This window comes from Fukomys damarensis, unplaced genomic scaffold (assembly GCF_012274545.1).
Source record: "Fukomys damarensis isolate Sample0158 unplaced genomic scaffold, DMR_v1.0_HiC HiC_scaffold_14, whole genome shotgun sequence".
NCBI classification, from domain to species: domain Eukaryota; kingdom Metazoa; phylum Chordata; class Mammalia; order Rodentia; family Bathyergidae; genus Fukomys; species Fukomys damarensis.
The window spans coordinates 20,474,102-20,490,673 of record NW_022900926.1 but is presented as its reverse complement, the minus strand read 5'-3'; the positions used below and the strand labels follow the sequence as shown (position 1 = coordinate 20,490,673).

Sequence of the window (16,572 nt, the reverse complement as noted above, 5' to 3'; positions counted from 1 at the left end):
TCCTGAGTTTGATTTTTTTTTTTTTTTTTGGTACTAGGGACCTTGCACTTTTGAGGCAGGCAGTGGAACAACTGGGCTAAATCCCCAGCCCCTCAAGGTCCTGAGTTCGATCCCTAATCCTTAAAAAAAACCTGAAAAAAAAAAAGTATGGACGGGTATAATCCCAGCACTCAGGAGGCTCTGAGTTCAAGACCAGCCTAAGCTACACAATGAGTTCAAGGCCAGCCTGAACTACATAGGTAGACCCTGTCTCAAAGACAAGAGAGAAAGAAATTTACTTCTTTAGAATTTTTGGGAGACAGTCTTGCTATGTAGTCCAGGCTGGCTTTGAATTCACTACGTAGACCAGGCTCATGGTGATACTCCTGCCTCAGCCTCCTAAGTGCTGGGATTACAGGCATGTGCCACTATACCTGGATTTTTCTGTGAACTTCTAAAACTGTTTCCTTAACCAGGCATATGAAGAATGGGACTGAACAGGAGCCCAGGCCACTGAGCACACTGTACTGCAGGTTGTAAACTCCAATGCCACAGGGCTCGAATGAGCACTAAAGGCAAAGAAAATCTAGATGTCTCTGGACTAAAGGAGATAGCTGCTGCCAGGATACACTGTGAATCTGGGAATTCAGATCTTCCCACTTATTCATAGGATGCTGAAAATCCTTTTGGCCTTACCTGTTAGCAACTTATTTAAAAATTAAAATAGCATGTGAATCACTGGTTTGCAAACTCTGCCCATCCAAATAAGACAATGAGAGACTATATAAGAGGAGACACAGCCAGGTGTGGTGGTGTATGCCTTTAATTCCAATACTGGAATTTTGAGAGGCTGAAGCAGGAGAATTACAAGTTCAAGCCCAGCCTAGGCAATTAGACCTAGAGAGAAGTAGACTCAAATGTAAAAAAAGAAAAAAAAAATTTAAAGGGCTGGGGATGGAATGTAGCTCAGGGCAAAGACCCTGTGTTCAGTCACCATACAACACATGCACACAAAGAGCTGACACTGAAAATATACTGAGATTGTACCTATGACACTGTTTGTGATGCTGTTCAATAAAAAACAATTTAAATATTTATGACCATAGGGACTCCAAGTCAATTCCATTTGGTAGATTGTGCAGTTAAAACAAATAAAGTCCAGCCATAGATATCAGTGTTGATCGATTTAAAAAACAAGGGATGGAGATTTAGCGCAGCAGCACTGCACTTGCCTTGCAAGCGCAAGATCCTGTGTTTGATCCCTGGTACCAAAAACAAATAAAAAACAGAATTTGTTAAAAACAAACAAACAAAACACATACAAAAAAACCTGCACAGTAGTTCACAAAATACAGTAGAATTCATGTGAAATTTCTAAAGCTCAAAATCATTTTATATATTTATTTTTGAGGCAGAATCTCTCTATGTAGTTCAGGATAGCCTTAAACTCTCTACGTAATCCCGGCTGTCCTCGAACACGGCAGTCCTTCTGCCTCAGCCTCCTGAGTGCTGGGATTATAGGTGTGCACCACCACACACTGTTTACAAATACAAGGTAATAAGCAATATGTACATATAGAAACCTAGATTAGCAAGATGCATTTCCAATTCATGACCCCAGTTGCCTCTCAAAACGAGCTGTGTGGAACGGGGAATAGAGAGCACCTGACATTTCTGAAATGTGCTGTTTCATAAAAAATGTGAAATGGCAAAAAGTAACTCGTGTTCACTTTGCATAGTGGGGTTTAAGAGGGTTTGCTCTGAACGTTTTTAAAAAGACCAAAAAAAAAAAAATATATATATATATATGGAGGAAAGACATGGGCCTGTCGTACAGCACTTCTCTATCACCGTGAACCTGAAAATGCCCCCATGCTCACCCCGGGGAGGCTACCCAGGCCCGGGAATGAAGCACGGATTTCTTCTCTCATTCAGGATACAGCCTTCTCTCCCAACCCTTAATTCCTCCTCCAGGGAAGAATTGGCTGGAGACAGCTGGATCGCAGCCTAAGTCTCAGAGGCCTCGTTTGTAAAACGGAGATTTCAAATCAAAGCCAGCAACTGTAACGAGGTCTACAGATAAGGACGGAGAAGCGCCCTAACAGAGTAGCTATTAAAGGCAGTAGTAACAGAATCGTAAATTCGGGCTCACGTCCCAACAATACCACGCCTTCCGCAGTGACTTCTCATTTGAACTGGTTCCGCTTCAGAAAGGGCGGGCAAAAATTCCGGAACAATCAGGGAGCTGTCGCCATGGCGACGCCTAGCCCCGTCTCCACGCTGGCTCGAAGAGCATGCTGGGAGTTGTAGTGCAGCGGAGATGCTCAGGGAGGGAGGGGCCACTTCCGGTAGGGGCAATGTATTACCATTCCTACCTCCACAGCCATTCTTTATCGTTCTCCGCTTGTAGGTCACACAGCCTAAAGTTAAACGCTAGCCATGAATTCTCCTTTCCACGACCGTCACAGTTACACCTGAAGGCAGAGGTGGGGAAGTCATGCAGTGCCGAAGGCGCAGATCGCAGAAACTTCTGTCAAGCAGGAACCAGGGGCTTCCGCCCCGGGAAAGGAGGTTCCGCCTCTCACGTCACTTCCATAAACAAAGGGCGCTGCGGAGGCGCGGGTCGGGGGCTGTGAATCCCGCAGTAACTGCTGCTGTAGTGCTGCCTTCTGGAGCTCTTCGCTCCTTGCTGGTTGAGGAAAGGAACCTTGGCCTTCTTCTTCATCGGGTAGGTCGTGGAAGCAAAGGAACCCCCTCAACCTTCTCCTTTAGGCCCTTCCTAAAGGACTCACTATGGTCACTTTCTGGTTCTGGGCAGTGACAGGTCATCGCTTGTCAGATTGAGGGACCTCCTGGGGTCCTGCTTGGAAGAAGAACCTGGCCCTCAAAATCGGTGTGTCAGTAACCCTGAGCAGCTCACGCCTTCTCTAAAACGTTCCTTGCTTGCTAGGTATACAGGAAGGATTTCGGTGCCCTTGTGCCAGATGTTACTGTCTCAAACCAATAAATCTCGAGCCCTAAACCCCCGGAACAGCGTACTTTAGAAAACATTGGTTTAACTGAATGTTTTTAAAAAGTCGTGAATTTTCTAGCGCAATTTACAATCTGATAAAATTCCTCATTTTACAATACATGAATCAATGAAATTAAGAAGAACTTAACACTGTATACAAATAAAAAAATGTAGAAGGATATTTTTAGATAGATGACTTGAGAAAATAAAATTGGTTAATTCATGAAATAGGGGGAAGGTGTTGGGATAAATCGAAGGTCTTACTCGTATTCCCCATGGAAGGGACTTCTGTGACTTCACGGGACTGTTTTAATGCTGGCAAACAACATATAATTCATATTTTCTTACATAGGTAGAGGAATTATATTCAGATTAGACAAGAAGCAAATTTGATTTCATAGTACTTCATTTAATCTCAGAACTAGAGGTAGCAGTACTCTCTGCGTGAACTCAGTTTCTCCTTGGTGACATAACTCTTCTAGCTGCTGATGCTTCAACTGTTACACACATTTGAATCTGGTTTGTCCTTCCTGAGAGTACTACATTTTGGAAGAGACCTAATGGCCACGTAAAGGTTGAGTCAGGCTGAGATATTACATAGATGATTTGCTTCAAATATAAATACATATATATGTCATTTACCTCGGACAATGTCAGCTTCCCGAGGGAAGGGACTTTGTCTTATTCAGCGTTTCTCCAGTATTCACAATCGTGGCTGGCTCATGGAAGAGAGTCAGTGAATATTATTTAGGATGAGTGAATAAAGAAAATGGTATTTTAAAAAGTCTACCAGACAATTAAACTTAAGGAATTCTTCTAGCTTCATTTGATGCCCATTGAAATTCTTTGATCTCTTTCGTTTCGTGAAATGGATCTTCGTATCTCTTTCACTTTTGCATTTTATAGTACATATATGTGATTGTTGTATTTTCTTATTCAGATTTTAAGACGCTGCCCTTGGTGCAGCAGCAGTAAGGAACTCAGGACAATGGAAGAGCGGAAAGTGAAGAGGAGGAGCCCAAAGTCTTTTAGTGCCCACCCTACTCAGGTTGTTAATGCCAAAAAAAATGCCATTCCAGTAAGTAAAAGCACAGGGTTTTCAAATCCTGCATCACAGTCAACTTCACAGCGACCAAAGTTAAAAAGGTGAATTATTTTCTTTCACATTTTCACACTAAAGTACTATTAAATAGTAAATCAACTTTTTTGCTTGCAGTACTGGTGAATGAACCCAGAGCCTTGCTCAGGCTCGGCACTCAATACCACTGAGCTGCCTCCCCAGTCTTGAAGAATTTAGAACTTTCTGTGTCTTAGCTTGACTTTTTAAGCAAGAGTCATGAGTATTTCCTCTGAAAAAATATCAGAAAGCAAGTAGTTTTCCTCTTGGAAGAAGTGAATGAGATTTTGAATTAAGTTATACTTGGCAGAAAAAGACAAAAACTTTTAAAGGTGCTTATTACTTTCTTTAAATTCTTGATAGCAATCCCCTCTCCTTTTTGATACAGGGGATTGCACTGAGCTACCTGTGTCCTTAGCCCCCGCTGGCACATGTGCTGCAGCTGGCTATTTGTTGTCCTTGACAGCTCTAAAGGGTTTGCTATCACTGCCCTAGTCCTTTTAAAAATTTTCAATGAAATAAAACTCAGACTAAATGGGCAATCCTCCTGCCTCAGCCTCCTGAGATTACTCTTAAGATTACTCATTGTTGTTTTTGATAATTTTATTTCTATGTCCTCTTCTACCCTGTAAGATTCCTGTGGGCTGGGACCATGTATTGATTGTCATTGTATGGCTGACAGTATTTACAGTGGCATTTGCACATACTGTGATTTCATCGTGTGTGTTGTTATTGAGTTGTTTTAACATAAAGTAAGACAATGTGACATAACCAGAAGCAGTAAAGATGGAATAAACAGGATTTTACCTTTTGTTTGCATTTGCTTTTGTTGAGGGTGATAACAGATGTAAAACCCTTACTTGGATAAAACTTCCAAATTTGTTTGTTTTGGTCCTGGGGATCAAACTTGGGTCCTTGCACTTGCAAGGCAGGCAGCAGAACCACTGAGCTAAATCCCCGGCCCATTAAAACTTCCAAATTTGAAAGGAAAAATATATTTGCTATACTGAAGACTTACAGTCTATAATGGTTTCTCTCAGATTTTAATGTGAGTATGGATTTCTTGGGGATCTTTTTAGAATGCAGATTCTGAATCATGGGGCTTCAGATGAGCATTTCTGATAAGCTCCCTGGAGTCGCCTGGTGTCTGCTGGTTAGGGTCTAGTCCTCTGTTTCAGAAGCTCTTGGGTGAGGTTGGTGTTGCTGGGTCGTGGTCAGCGACCCCGCCCGCCTTCATGTACCATGACTTTTTAATCTGATCCTTTAGTAGGTATTTTTTTTTTAGCAAAAACATTTATTGGTACATTTTTGTACATAATGATCACATTCATCATAGGGAATTTGTACCAGTACATGATACAGCTTGCTTCTTTTTTTCCCCATTCTCTCCTCCTTATGAACAAAAGCTTTGATTCCATTTTTCCTTTGATTTTTTTTCTTGTCCCTTCTTCCCTTTTCCCCTCGACCCTCCCCTGTTCCCCCTCTCATTTGAACATTTTCATCCCATTTCCCCATTGTCTTTTGTGCATTTTAGTCCTTATTCCCACTTTGGGTTTCTCACGCCAGGGAAACGATGCGGTATTTACACATGTGTATCTGATTTATTTCACTTAAGAGTATGGTCTGGAAGTCCATCTATTTAGGGAGAAATGACTTAAGCTCATGTTTCTTTATGGCAGAGTAGTACTCTATAGTATTAAAAATACATCATCTTTATCCATTTATTAGTTGATGGGCATTTGTGTTGTTTCCAATATTTAGCTGTTGCAAACTGTGCTGCTATAAACACGGGTGTGTATATATTGCTGTGGTGTGATGCTTTTAATTCTTTCAGGAAGATACCAAGAAGGGGAATAGCTGGGTAAATGAAACCTCCGGTTTTCTTTGAGGTATCTCTGCACTGATTTCCACAGTGGTTGCACCAGTGTACCCTTCCACTAGCAGTGGAGGAGGGTTCCTCTTTCCCGTCAGCCCCTCCATGGTCTATATTCTTAAGTACTAAGGTACTAGATGATGGAATTTAACACCACATATAGAAAATGCAGACAGTATTTTGTGAAGAATTGTTACTCTCAACAGCCCGTGAATTCTAAATTTCTTGTTATTAGTTTTTTTCTTGTGCCTTGTCCCTTCCCTGGTCATCTGTTTATATATATATAATATTGCGTTTATCTTATTGTGAGTACAATTGTAGGAAGAGGTATCCATTTAGCATTATGTAATAATGGATTGAGCACTGAAGTGTGTGCGTGCGTGTGCACACGTATGTGTGTAGATCTGTAGCATGCCTTGAGTTATAAAGATGTCCCATTTTATCTGTTTAACCTGTGCTTGCTTCTTAAGCCTTTTGTTCCCCAGTATTAGGGAGTGAGCCTGGGGTATCACGCCAAGATATACCCCCAGCTCTTTTAATTTTGAGACAGGATCTGGATAAGTGACACAGGCTGGCCTCTTCTTCAAAGTCGTCCTGCCTCAGCCTCCTGAGTAGCTGGGATTATAGGCGTGTATCACCTTCCTGGCTGGCCCTGAACTGTGTGAACTGGTCTCTTGTTCCTGTAGTAATGTGCACAGCACACCACCAAACATGTCAGAGCCTGGTATACGATAGACGTGTAATAAGAACTAATTCGTCGGGTTCTGAAATGCCTTCCTGAGAAAAGCATTAAAGTGAGACTTGGAGGGTGTGTATGAAGCAGCCTGGCAGAGGCAGTGAGAAGTGGAAGGATGCAAATGTGGGTGGAAAATTCACGTGTAAGAACATACGGAGTTTCTAGAAAATTAAAGATTGAGAATGCCCAAGGGGCAGACAAGGGAAGATGGGGTTTCGTAAGGATATCACACTCTCCGGCAGCCAGTACAAAGCTAGTGAAGGGCTTAAAGTAAATTATTATATGATCTGATTTTGTTTTTTTAGAAATGGATCTGGCTGCCTTGCGAGGGAAGGGGCAGCAGAGACCATACCCAGAGGCAGAGAGAGTGGCCGGAAAGCCGTTGGAGACTTTAGGTCAGGAGCTAGCTTTATGGCAGTGCAAAGGAGAGAACCTGGGAGATGAGCTTATTTATGGGTGTCGTCAGTACGAGTTCGGGCTGCATGTGCCTTAGGAGATGGCATGAGTCTCGGATGCTAAAGGTGTCTGGCATTCCGTCACATGGTAAGGAATTTAAATGGCTTCCTTTCTCCTTAAACTGGGCATCCCTGGCATAATATCCACTACAGGATGAGGACCCATATTCATGTGGGGGAACCCCTTGTAGTTCAAAGATCAAACAAAATAAAGCTCAAAAGGGAAAGATGTGAGATAACGAAACATAATAAAAAGACTGAAGCATTTACAGTTTTTCTCAGTCCGAAGGTTTAGCATATTATATAAATATTTGAGTCAAACTTTGTCTGTGTCTTTTTTACTTTCAGACAGGGTCTCTCGGGGTAGTTCAACTCACTATGTGGCCCAGGCTGGCCTTGAACCTGCAGTGGTCTTCCTGTTAGCAGGGTTCTGAGATGCTGTGGTTTCCAGAGATTCTTAACAGGTTCTTGATGTCCTGAGCAAAGAATTGGACAAAACATGCAAAAAACTGGCATGGTTTTGCATCCATTAAAGGCAGAAAAAGAAGCATGTTCTACCGAGTAAGTGCAAGCCAATTTAGGGGGGCAAATGCTCTACAGAGATCAGAGAGGGCTACTGAAAGAGCTTCCAGCGGCCATGAGCTTAACAGGCCTGACTTTTGTACCCCCATTCTGATGTTGGGTCTAGGTTGTCCTACCAGAAACTTGCTTGACCTCATGCCAGAAGAACTGGAGGTGGCACTTTCTAATTGGCCTCAAGTGCAGGGCTGGGGAGCACATGCCCTGGCTGTGATTGACAGGTCACACCCTAATGTCGCCCACTCACCCAGCCAACTGATCACGCCCTAACCTCCTTCCTCATTTCTGCCTGAGACGTAAAATCCCTAATTGTGTGGGATGCCGAGCCTGTGGCAGTTTCTCTTCATATAGCTTCTTCCGGTTGGTAGGAGTTATCGACCCTACGTACTGGGGATTATGTTCTCTCCATCTGCCTGCAATATTGTGGCTCACTGGCTGGGTTGGAAAAAAAAACATCAGAAGACAATAAAAGAGGAGTCAGTGTTTATATGTGAAGAAATGTAGAGCTGCCTGCTCAATGGGAGAAAGCTTGGTGAATTTGTCAGGAGCATGATGGGGTGTACCTACCGTCGAAAGACTTGAATGGATAAACTTGACTATTAGGTTGGGAATGCAGAACCCAGAAGTGAGCTAAGAATATGTCCAGGTCTGTCTAAAAAGACAGACTGTGACAAATCCAACAATGAGGGACATTAAGTTTCATTTTCGTGCTTCTTGTGGAGGAGAAAATTTAAATTGTAGTGGATTAGGGGTTACTACTAACTACTCATGTGTACCTGGAGCAGTACTGGAGTCTTGTTTTTGGAAGAGGAGCCTTAGGTCTTTCAGAGGTGCACAGAAGTAGCTTTCGTCTTTTGAGTGAAGAAGTAGCTCTCATCTTTTTTCTTCACACAGTTCAGGTGGGGCTAACTTTGAATGTAGCTGTCTCTGCCACCTTTACCATGGTGGATGTGGCAAGGGCCACTGAAAAGGAGTCTGTCCATTTTTGGTTTTAACTGGTCTGCAGCTCAGTTTTTGCAAAGAAGTCTCTTCTTTGCAAGTTTTATAACTTTTTTTTTCTGGTACCGGGGATGGAACTCAGGACCTTCCACTTGCCAGGCAGGCACAGTGCCACTGAGCTACAGCCCCAGCCCCCTTCTTTGTAAGTTTTAATGAGCACTTGGCCTACGGGCTGGACACTAGGTCCTCCTGGACCAGGAGCTGGCAGGTCTTTGTTTCCATATAGTCAGATAGCCTGTTGTACTTGGCCCAAATTAATCAGTATTTAGGGGGTGAAGGGAGGGCAGGGACAAGGGAAAAAATGAGAACCAAGACCTGTCATGTAAAGGTACAAGATCCCAATGATGAATGTAACTGTACTGTATATCTAAAATGTGCCTATAAACTCAATGAAAGAGAGGAAAAAAAAGAACAAATTAATCAGTATTTGTTTAAATCCCCACATGGTGCATGTGGGTGAAGTCTATTTACCAGTCCTCCCAGGTGTGCCCTGTACTCTGTGCAGATTCTAACAAAGGAAGTGGTCTGGGCTTGCCAACCTGTCAGGTGGTACCACTAGTCCTACCCTGTGAAAATCTAAGTGACCATTTTTCCATGTAGGATCTCTTCCCATAAAGAAAGAATCATGAAGAGATTTTATAGTTTTCCACTGTGTCTTTTGAAGAAGGACCAGGTTGTGTTGGAAAAACCACCAAAGCCCCCTTTTAATTCCTCTCGTCCTAAGGCCCATTTAACTTCCTGGGGGCATGGATTACTTTTAATGATCCCTCAGGAACTTGGAATAAGGCCAGGGTCTTGAGATGCTGCAAGGTTGCCCTTCTTGCCTCTGTCAGCCTTTTGGTTTTCCAAAGACACTTTAGACATGTCTGGTGTCCCTTGTAGTGAATGACAGTGACCTGCCTGGGAATCTGAGCTGCCTTCAGGAGGTGTAGAATTTTCTGCTTGTTCTTTATCCACCAGAGTGTGGATTGGGATTATAGCATTCTTAATGAAGCAGAGTCATGCACCATCCTGTGTCTCCTGCAGGCTTTACTACAGGAAGAGTGGGAGTATTGCAAGAGGAGTGGCAAGGCCACAGAAGGCCATGTTTGAGAAACCTGTCTATGAGCGGCTGGAGGCCTTACAGTCCTCTTCTTTCATACTGCTTTCATTTGGGAAAATGGCTGGGAATCTTTTGGTTTTATAACTACTGGCATTGCTGAATTTGCCCTCCTAGGTTTTCCTTTAGACCATGCAGCAGGATCTACCTGTAGGTCAGGGAGGCCTGACATAGTCCCAGTAGGTGAAATCTGCTTTGGCCTTTGCTGGAATTTGAGAATTCTCCCAGTTTTGCTAGTAACGGAGCAAGATAGTTGGACAATTAAAAGTCATGGTTGAGCTGGGGATGTAGCTCAGTGGTGCTGTGCCTGCCTGGCAAAGCACAAGGTCCTGAGTTTGATCCATGGTACCAAACCAAACCAAACCAAACCAAAACCATGTTGGATATGTGACCTTCTAACTGACATGTCAGAACAGGTGTAAAGAAGCTCCAACTAGGGCTCTCTTCAACCCCAATTATGGCTATAGAGCTAGAGGAAGGTTTTGCAGAGAAGGAAGTTGAAAGATAGTAAGCCACTTTTGTATCTCTAAGGAACTAAAGTTGCTTGCCCGCAGTGTTCAGGATCACCAGGGAACCTCACAGGAGATGGACAGGTCTAGAGCAGGGGTATTGTAGATAGCGCCGAGCCCTGTAATCCTCATCAGAGCAGGAAGTGAGGGTTCTGGCTTGCCTAGCCCCTCTCTGGGAACAGGCCAGTCAATCCTGTAGTGGGCTGTCTGACACAGAGCATGGCCTGGGTGGTGGCTTGGTACAGTCATGTGCCCAGTGTCCAGTTTCCTTGCATTTAAAGTAGGAGCTCAGCCTGATTGGCCTTGAGTTTTCCCTTGGATGACTTGGTGTGCTTACAGCATTGCTGATTGTGACAGCCCTAATTTTGGCCTTTTTCTCTGCCCTTCTTTCATCTTCATCTTCATCCCAATTGTTGAACACAGAAAAGGTTAGTGTGGTGCAGTTGGTTTTTAGGGGCCTGAGGCACAGCAAGTGGCCAAGATAAATTAGACATCTCACCGTGATAAGTCAAAAGCAAGGGTCAAAGTCAGAACCCATCTGCAGACCTACCAGGATCTTCTAAAACTCAGCCTAACCCTTCTTTCCATTGCTGGGTATCTGCCACTGAAAAAGGAACCTGGACTCTACTAGTCCCTTCTACTCGGTGGTCCCTCTCTTAGGAGCAAGATGAGCTGTGAGTTGGAAGAGTAAGAAACTCTGTTCCAAGTATGTCCTGTGGGGATAAAAGCTGCCTGAGGAACACGAGGAGGGGCCTGGGGAATACAGGGTCTCTTTGGGGAGCTGGCCTCTGGTGGAGTTCCTGAGTCGTTTGAAGATAGAGCTGATTTCCTGGCTTGAGGATTTTAAAGAGATCAAGGAGACCACAGAGTGTGGCTGTTTTCATTAAACAGTTGGGAGAGACCGAGAGATAGGTGGGCATCTGAGGACAGGGTCAATGATATCAATTCCCTCTTCCTTAGGGGCCTCTTTAATTGCTATAATTCTTGGGCATTTATGGAGATAAAGAGCCATAAAAACCTGAACATAAAGGATTTCACACCACTTTCCTTGCCTTTTGCAAAAAAAATCTAACCAAAGAATAGAATAATTTGCACTGCTGTTCTGTACCGTTTTTCACTGTTTCCTAGTTTATACTGGACCCAAACAGTATTGCAATAGAATTGTTCTTTTTCAGATTGTCAGGGTCAAATTGTTCTCTCTCCCCACCTCCTCTCTTTGGTGGGGGGTACTGGGGATCGAACTCAGGACCTTGTGCTTTCGAGGCAGGCAGTGAAACCACTGAGCTAAATCCCCAGCCCAAAGTGTTGTCATTTTTGGGAGAGGTCTCTGTGATCTGCAGGGTGTTCTCCATGGTGTGTCATGGGCCTATGGAGAGAGGGAGAGGACTAGGTCTGGATCCCTCAGATGATATCCCCTACCGGAGGGTGCAGACCTGTTGAGTCCCCAAGGAGAACTCTGTGAGACTCAAGCACTAGCAGGTGTCTCTGGTGAAGTGGCACCAGGGCCTTCCTGTCCTCCAACCTCCACCCCCAAAACTCACCATACTCTGTGGCCCATTATGACTCCTTAGAGAAAAGGTGGACCTCCCTAGGGGAGCTCCAACTAGCTATTTGAGAAACAGTAAACTCCTAAAAGATGTTCTAAGTACAAGGACAGGGTTTGTTATCTATTAACTTTAGCTCTGCTTTTGTTGACTTGACCATTACTGTCTTATTTCCTTTGTCCTGCTCAGGCCCTCAGGTGAATGTTTCTAGATGACTTGAATTCCCATTAGAAGAAACAGGGAGGAGCTCTAACCCTAACCCAACAGAAGAGAAGAGGGAAGGAGTCTCGTGTTACCTGAAAGCAGAGGCTTAGATTTAACAAACATGGTGGAACCACATGGACTGGGGTGGCAACCTGAAAAAGTGACTCACTGAGGGTACCCAGAGATGAGAGACTTTGTAGGGAAAAGCACAGATGAAACTCTGAGCACAGAAAGAGGCCAGTTGGGGTAGGCAGCTACTCAGACAGGGTCCCAGAGCAGTAAGAAAGCTGAATGGGCTTCCAAGCAACCACAGAGGATGCTATAGGGTCCCATAGGTGCCCTCTGGCCCACCTCCCTGGGGCAGAGCCCCATATACACTTTAGGCCTTGGCCAGGGAGGCGGAGAGATGTGGGGGAGAGGGACTCCTCACCTTCTACTAATTTTTTCTCACCTATAAACAAAGCAAAACCACTCTTACCTCCTGGTGGCTTCACCGAAACTACATTACCAGGGTTCTGGGAAGATGTGGTTTCCAGGGATTCTTTCCAGGTTTTGGAATCCTGAGCAAAACAGTTGAAAAAGGTAGCAAGGTTTAAATTTATTAAAGTTAGGAAAAGAAGTATGCTCTGCAGAGCGAAGAGAGGGCCACTGAAAGATTCTGGTGCCATGAGTTTAATAGCAGGCATCTTTTATATGCCCTGCTCTGACACAGATCTGGGCCTTTCTATCAAAAACCTCAATCTCACGTCAGAATTGAAAGCGTTTTCCTATTGGTCCCAGGTGCAGGGCTTGGGCGCATATTCCTGGATCTCTGTGATTGACAGGTCACACCCTAGTCTTGCCCACTTGTCCAGCCAGCTAACCAGGCCCTGATCTCCCGTATCACTCCTGTCTCAGCCTCCCTTAGGCTGGGATTACAGGTGTGCACCACCACGCCTGGCTTCTCTTCATTTTTTATTTTTTTGGTTTCTAGATTGAGGATACTGATTTTATTTAGTATTGACTTTTAAAAAATTTCTCGTTCTTAAGGGAAGCTTTGCTTAATCCACTAAAAACTTAAGCAAAACCTTAACCTAGAATAGCAAGAGCACTAACTCAAGTTCATTGTGTCGTCCTCACAGAGTGGCGAAAGAGAAGACCAAACCTCAGACTGGGGAAGGGAAGGGAGCTCAGTCGACTCCAATCCAGCACTCCTTCCTCACTGACGTCTCAGATGTGCAGGAGATGGAGCGAGGGCTCCTTAGTCTTTTGAATGATTTCCATTCAGGAAAGCTTCAAGCCTTTGGTAGGTGCTGAATGTTTCTCTTTACTACATGTGGTTTTATTTTTTGTTTGCTTGTTTTTTGAGATAGGTTCTCACTGTGTAGTTCAGGCTAGTCTCACACCCACGGTCTTCCTCAGCCTTCTGAGTGCTAAGATTACAGGTGTGCACCACCATGCCTAGCTGCTGTTCCTCTTTATCCTTTTCTTGAAAAAAAAATTATTAAAGAGACCATAGGCATAAATTGTAACTGTACAAGATTTCTCGTGGAAGATGATTTTTTGCCATCCAAAGCTTCTGGGGAAAGCTTTTTTGTTTTGTTTTGTTTTTTGAGACATGGTCTCATTTTGTATTTCAGGTTCAAGCTTGAACCTTGAACTCATGGCAGCCCCCCTGCCTCAGCCTCCTGAGTGCTGGGATTAGTGTTGTGCAGCACCATACCCAGATGAGAAAAGCTGTTTAAAAAGGGAAGTTGACTTAGGCACAGTGACATATGCCTATGTTCTGTAGTCCTAGCTATTTAGGATGCTGAGGCAGGAGGATTTCTTGAAGCCAGACTGGGCTTCATAGTGAGTTCAAGGCCATCTTGGACTACATAGTGAGACCCTGTGTCCAAAAAAAAAGGAAAAGAAAAAAAATGTTCAACATCACTGGCCACTTGAGAAATGCAAATTAAAACAATAAGATTCCATCTCACTGCTGACAGAATGCTATCAACCAATAACAAATGCTGATGAGGCTGTGGGGAAAAAAATACCCTTCTTCATTTTTGGTGGGAGTGTCTCAAAAAAAAGGAAAAGAAAAGGGACAGTCTTCATCAGTTAAAATATTTTAGACCTAGTGTATTAGTTTTTGTTTTAAAATCTCAATATCATTTCCATTTAACCTTTTTAAAGTCATTTGTTTTTTGTCCAGGGTGATTGACTTTCAAATATTGAAAAAATCTTGTTTGTTTATTTTTAATGAAGATATAAGAATAGTCAGCTGGTTGTTACATAAAAACTCTGAGTAGCTATTTTTACTGTTCATAGACTTCACAAAGTATACGGTTAGATTTTTTAAATTTTACTTTGCAGTGCCCTTTATAACCCTTCTCTAATGATGAATTTATTTTCCGGTATAATTTCAAACCAGTTGAGCACACACAGAGGCGTTTACCCCAGAGCATAAATGTCGCAGGTGGCCATATTGTGCACGTGTTGACTGCAGCCATCTTTCCCTGCCCTGCATTTTTGTTGCTTCACTTCCTGGTCTGCTACTTCTGCCTCTCCTCAGCTCGTGGTGAATGGTGCAAACAGTGTGATCCTCATGATGTAAACACAAACATGCACACACACACACACACACACACACACAGGTTTGGGCTTCATTTTTGACACAGATGGGAACTTATTTGTGTTTATGCACTATTTTACTGACCTCTCATAGACACCTCACAATTCTTCCTGGCCAATGTAACTTTCCATGCTGAAATATTATTCACTGAGACAAATCTATAAACAATGTTTTAATGCAGTGCCCACATTTCTCTCTGACGTATCCACCGGTGAACATTACCTTTGGACAGCAAAATCAGATTACAGATATGGGATAAATACAATCATTGAGAGAGTCACACTTACATCTTAGTTACAGACAAAAATGGGCAGGGTACCATAGAGTACAAAGCCTTAACGCTGGAGGACTCTTGAGTCCTGAGAAACTGCGGGTGGGAAATACGTAGTACACACCCATCACACAGTGGATTGGTCCACACAGCAGAGATCATTCTGCCCATGCATTCAGATGACTGCTGCTGTTTTCCAGCGCTAAAAATCAGATTCAAAGTCAGTCATTGCTCAGCAAACTAATGATACTACAAGTCAAAATATGATTTAAATCTGGAAAGCTTAAGGTAAAGTACACCTGTTACTCCTAACGTAATTGAGACTAAGCTCTGGCAACCAGGTACACTTTCCTTTTTTTTTGGTACCTGGAATCGAGCTGGGGACCTTGCACTTGCAAGGCAGGCAGCACCACCAGCGAGCTAAATCCCCAGTCCTACACTTTCTGATTAAAAACAAAATCAGATTAATACTGTGCACATATAATTTCAGTCATTATATATATTTATTAGTTTTTAATGGTGCAAAGCTTATGCTGAAAAATGAATGTAACAGTCCACCAAAATGGTTACATTTAATTTTCTTTTAAAGGCAGATGAACTAAATTTAAGAACTAGCTTTTCTTGGTATTTCATTTTAAAATTATGGATACATATTTACCAGAGAAATAATTATACATTCTGCCCAACATGAAATAGTTTCTGCCAAAGGTTTTTAAGATAAATGCATTTCTTGTTCAACTTCCAAAAAGTAAATAATGGTTCTCTTAACTGAAGGCATTTATGTTCCTACAGTTCTAAGATAAACATTTTAAAAGAAACTGCAAAAAATTATCTCTTGGCTTTTGAGTAGCCCACTTAGTTATAGAAAGTATTTCCTGTTCCAATACTTTTTCAATTTCTAAAGATATTTACTTCCTACAAATAGGACAAACAGAAACTTCCTTTCAAACTGTCAGTCTGTTTCCATGGTAACACCAAGGGTCTCCTTGGCTACCATATGTGGCATCAGCTGACTGGAGCCTCTTGATTGTCTTTACATCTTGAGCTTCATCAGTTTGGTACACCAGACAAATTAAATCATCTGTTACTTTTATACACAAATTCCCATCAGTGTGTCTGTATTTGAGACCACACTACCTTCTTGGGGTCTGGAGGTGGAGCTTCTGGACGGCGTGGGACCTCCTCCCCGATCTGGTGCTGCAGGCCCTGGACCCAGGCTGCAGGCCCAGGACAGCGGCCATAGATGGTGCCTCATCTGCATTGTTCTGCATCTCGCTTTCTTCCCTTCATTAAACAATATTAGTGGAAATCTCTGCAAGTTATCTGGTCTAGCTCTTTTCATGACTACATAGGTAATGTTCTTAGTTGTAAATATACTAGTTTATTTCAGTAATTCCCATATTAAAGAATACTGTTTTCAGCTTTGAGCCACTAAATGTAACCATGTAGTGAACACGTTTTGCTTTGCTTTGCTTTCCTTTATTTAGTGTGAGGCAGGTCTTGCTGTGTTGCTAAGGTTGGCCTTGAAATTTGATCCTCCTGCCTCAGCATCCCAGGTAGCTGGGATTACAGGTGTGCGCCACTGTATATATATATAT

The 16,572-nt window shown here is 43.0% G+C and overlaps 1 protein-coding gene across 2 annotated transcripts in view; it reads left to right on the top strand.

Moving 5' to 3' along the window:
* The first annotated feature begins 2,308 nt into the window (after positions 1-2,308).
* The window catches only part of Ccdc28a (coiled-coil domain containing 28A), a 26,204-nt gene continuing 11,940 nt past the window's right edge, over positions 2,309-16,572 (top strand). Inside the window, exons 1-3 of one of the 2 annotated variants that reach the window (XM_010626589.2) lie at positions 2,309-2,707; positions 3,933-4,138; positions 13,229-13,392. In XM_010626589.2, coding sequence (XP_010624891.1) covers positions 2,477-2,707; positions 3,933-4,138; positions 13,229-13,392 — 601 coding nt within the window. In that variant the 5' untranslated portion in view covers positions 2,309-2,476. The remainder of the gene's footprint in view (positions 2,708-3,932; positions 4,139-13,228; positions 13,393-16,572) is intronic. The other variant, XM_010626588.2, reaches the window with a different exon arrangement.